Raw genomic sequence first — 3396 nt, forward strand, 5'->3', positions numbered from 1 at the left:
TTGACATAATAGTTTATTAAATAATTTTTTTTAGTTTTTATTTAACCTAAATCTACACCAGTATCTAAAAATTCTCTAAATATTAATATAATACGTCTGGGTAGTAATTTTACAATATGTGATAACCATAAAACATATTTTGGTATACTAATTTCAATATGATTTTTTAAAACATCTTCTAATACTAATTTAGCTGCTTCTTCTGTATCAATTTGCCCAAACCAATTTGGAATATTTGACCAAAAACCATGATGATTATCCTTTTTATTAACAACAAAAGGATATATATGAGCTAATGTTACTAGAACATTTTTATTCAATTTCTCTTTAGCTAATTCATCTAAGAGTGATTCAAATAAGCCTTTTACAGCAAATTGTGCAACATATAAGGGTATCTGCCGTTCAATACCACTAATTCCAGCAACTGATGTTAAAAATATTATATGACCATGCTTATTTTGTTTCATTTCTGGTAAGACTTCATCTAAAAGCTAAAACATAAAAAATATAAAATATTAATTTTGTCATCTTTGTGTAAAAATGATTATTATTGAATAATAAAAAGAAATTGATGGGGTAAAGGCTTGTAAAATTAAAAATAATATTTTACTGTTCAGTAGGAGAATTATTAGTAAAAGGACAGAAATAGAAGCTACAAAACGATAATGCAGACCGTTTATTTCCTGTATAATGTTGATACTTCAGCGAAAATTATTTTGTTTGTTACTATCTAACACAAAATAAAAAATGCAGCTATAATGAAATCCATTTCGTAAATACATTAGTAGTGTGACTAATATTTCGAAAAAGAATTTGCAAATCCATTTTTAATTTAAAAATTTAGATAAGCTATCAGGTATTAAAAAATGATCAAGCATGTGAAACAAAGTACATTACTACTTATAAACATGTATAAATACATGAATCAGTTAATTATAAAGACATGTGAAAATTATTACAATTTAATAAAAGCGTTATATCATTTTTATTTTACAAAAATTGCATAAATTGCAATATTATTGATTATAATAAAAGTAATAAAAAATTTTATTAGAAGTTTCATAATCGAATAAATTTTTTTAAAACGATATGTTCCAATCAAGACGTTGACTTAATTAATGCTTATTAAACCAAGTTATGATTTTCACGGAAATTTTGAATTCATAATTGGAAATATACAAATAGTTCAATCTTTTTTCATTATGTAACATAATACTTTTTCTTACCCAGAAATGTGATAATATACTCAAATCCATTGTTGACCTTAGTGGAGGTGGTTGAGTAGAATATTTTCTAATGCTCGGTATACCACAGCAATGAAACATCATTGTGATATTGGTATTTAATTCTTTTTTGATATTTGCAATTGTATTTGAAACATTTTCTTGAGATGTAACATCACAAGTATATTCATATGCAATCCCGCCAAAATTTCGTATTTCTTCAACTAGCGATTTATTGTCTTTAATATTTATATCAAGGCACACCTAAAATTAAAAAAGAAAAATATTACCCTAGTTCATATATTGTATTTATTTTAAAATTAATAAAAATATATTTTACCACTGTAGCACCTAATTTGGCAGTAAGTTGTGCTAATGCTCTTCCAATACCTCTGCTAGCACCAACTATTAGTATAATTTCATTTTTAATAGATTTCTTACGTGAAGGTATAAATATATGAATGAAAAATGATATTGTTTCAAAAAATGCTGATATTGAAAAATTTAATAAATCTATAAAAAATACACAAATTGAATACAATCTTAAAAAAAACATTTTGTAAAAATTTTTATATATTATAAGTAAAAGTTAATGCTAAACAATAACGGAGAAATTTTTCAATAACATGTCTAAACGTTCAGTAAGTCACACAAATACTAAAATCTATAATAAAAACTGAGAAATACAAAACAAAAAACTTATCATCCGAATCAGAGAAATAATCAGATGAAATGAACACTAAACAAAAATGAGTGTATTTTGTTAGTTAATACACGGTTTATAGTGCCCTATCAAATGAGAGAACGCATTCGGAAATTTTTGAATTTTCTCCAAATTAATCAAAATTAATTAAATAAATTATGAATCAAGTATAGTTATTTATACACCGGTATATTGGTATTAATCAGCTGTACTAAAATGTTCGTTTTATTAATATTGTCATATTTATCGCATAAATCAACATTTGAAAAGCATGGAATCGCTTTTTTTTATTATTCTTGTAAAATTTTCAGTTATCAATGAGTGTGAGTGATAAATTTAATTAGATAGTACTACTAACACACAAAAATATTAAATGCGGATAGCTATTCCTCTTTCACTATTTTGTTTTCGAAATAAAATCTGAGTGAAATTTTGAGAAGTTTTTTTTTTCGTTCCATTTCAATGTTCCATTAAAATAAGTGTGGCCAGCTTAAGCCTTATATAGAAGCTGTCAGAAAATTTATGCTAAAGTAGTTGTTTTTTTATATTTAGTGTATTTCTATTTGATATTTTAAAAAAAATGATTATGATTAGTTATTTAAACAAAATCACGAATAAACTTAAAATATTATATCTATAGGAACTATTATAAGTGTCACATTAAACTATATTTAGTATTTTACTTAGTATAGTATTACAGTGAATCTATATGTAGTTAGAACTTCTTAAAATGGGCTTGCTGAAATCTGATAGTAATATTCATCATCATTAATTAACTATATCAAACATCAATAAGCTATAGTGCGTTTGTCAGAATTTTTAAAAAAGTAATGTTATATAGAAAGGTCTGCATAAATGTTTCTTATTTAAACAAAATTATTTTTGATACTAACGACCTCACAAGTTTTCAACTCACTATATTTCAAGTAAAAGATTGTGATTATATAGGTTGTTAAAATACCTATATGAATAATATATTAAATAACTTTATACATATCTGCAATTATTTAATTACAAGTTCAATAAACTTTCTTCCTAATATTATAATTTTTGACAAAGTAACAAAAATTTCGTATTAAATTTGGCAAAATATGTGTTATGCTTTTTGGAAATAATAAAATTCATTGTTCTTTTTTTCTATTAAGTTTGCTGATCAAGTTCACTTAATTGGAAATTTGTTATTTACTTTGAAATACAAAATGATTTTTACCTAAAAACACCTGAACAAACTAATATTAATTATTAAGATATCACACGCCTATTATAATAGGGCTATGATATTAGTAAGTACAAAGCAGAATTTTTAAATTCAAAGAACAATTAAATATCTTAGTAAGGGTACCACAAACAGAGAAGAAAACAACACAAAATTATTTTTATTAAATTCATATATCTTTAATTTGATAATTTATACTTATTATATTTACATATATTTTTTACATTTATCTACATATATTATTATATATAACA

The 3396-nt window shown here is 23.6% G+C and overlaps 1 protein-coding gene across 1 annotated transcript; it reads right to left on the reverse strand.

Annotated features, from left to right (window-relative positions):
• Positions 1 to 3: 3 nt before the first annotated feature.
• On the reverse strand, positions 4 to 1861 carry LOC129611421 (17-beta-hydroxysteroid dehydrogenase 13-like). Its single transcript, XM_055524564.1, has 3 exons — positions 1564 to 1861; positions 1227 to 1487; positions 4 to 491 (listed from the first exon to the last, which is right to left on the reverse strand). The coding sequence occupies exons 1-3, from the start codon at positions 1777 to 1779 to the stop codon at positions 42 to 44; spliced, it is 927 nt and encodes a 308-aa protein (XP_055380539.1). The 5' UTR covers positions 1780 to 1861; the 3' UTR covers positions 4 to 41.
• Positions 1862 to 3396: the final 1535 nt, after the last annotated feature.

Source organism: Condylostylus longicornis, unplaced genomic scaffold, assembly GCF_029603195.1.
Source record: "Condylostylus longicornis isolate FDR11 unplaced genomic scaffold, ASM2960319v2 ptg000049l, whole genome shotgun sequence".
Lineage (NCBI taxonomy): Eukaryota > Metazoa > Arthropoda > Insecta > Diptera > Dolichopodidae > Condylostylus > Condylostylus longicornis.

Bases quoted from the DNA above. Each gene is read 5' to 3' on its own strand.
- LOC129611421 (XM_055524564.1), bottom strand. From the start codon at position 1,779: ATGTTTTTTTTAAGATTGTATTCAATTTGTGTATTTTTTATAGATTTA. The intron at 1,488-1,563 runs GTAAAATATATT...TTTTAATTTTAG, and splicing joins CCAAATTAGGTGCTACAGTG to GTGTGCCTTGATATAAATAT. The intron at 492-1,226 runs GTAAGAAAAAGT...TTTATGTTTTAG, and splicing joins GTATATTATCACATTTCTGG to CTTTTAGATGAAGTCTTACC.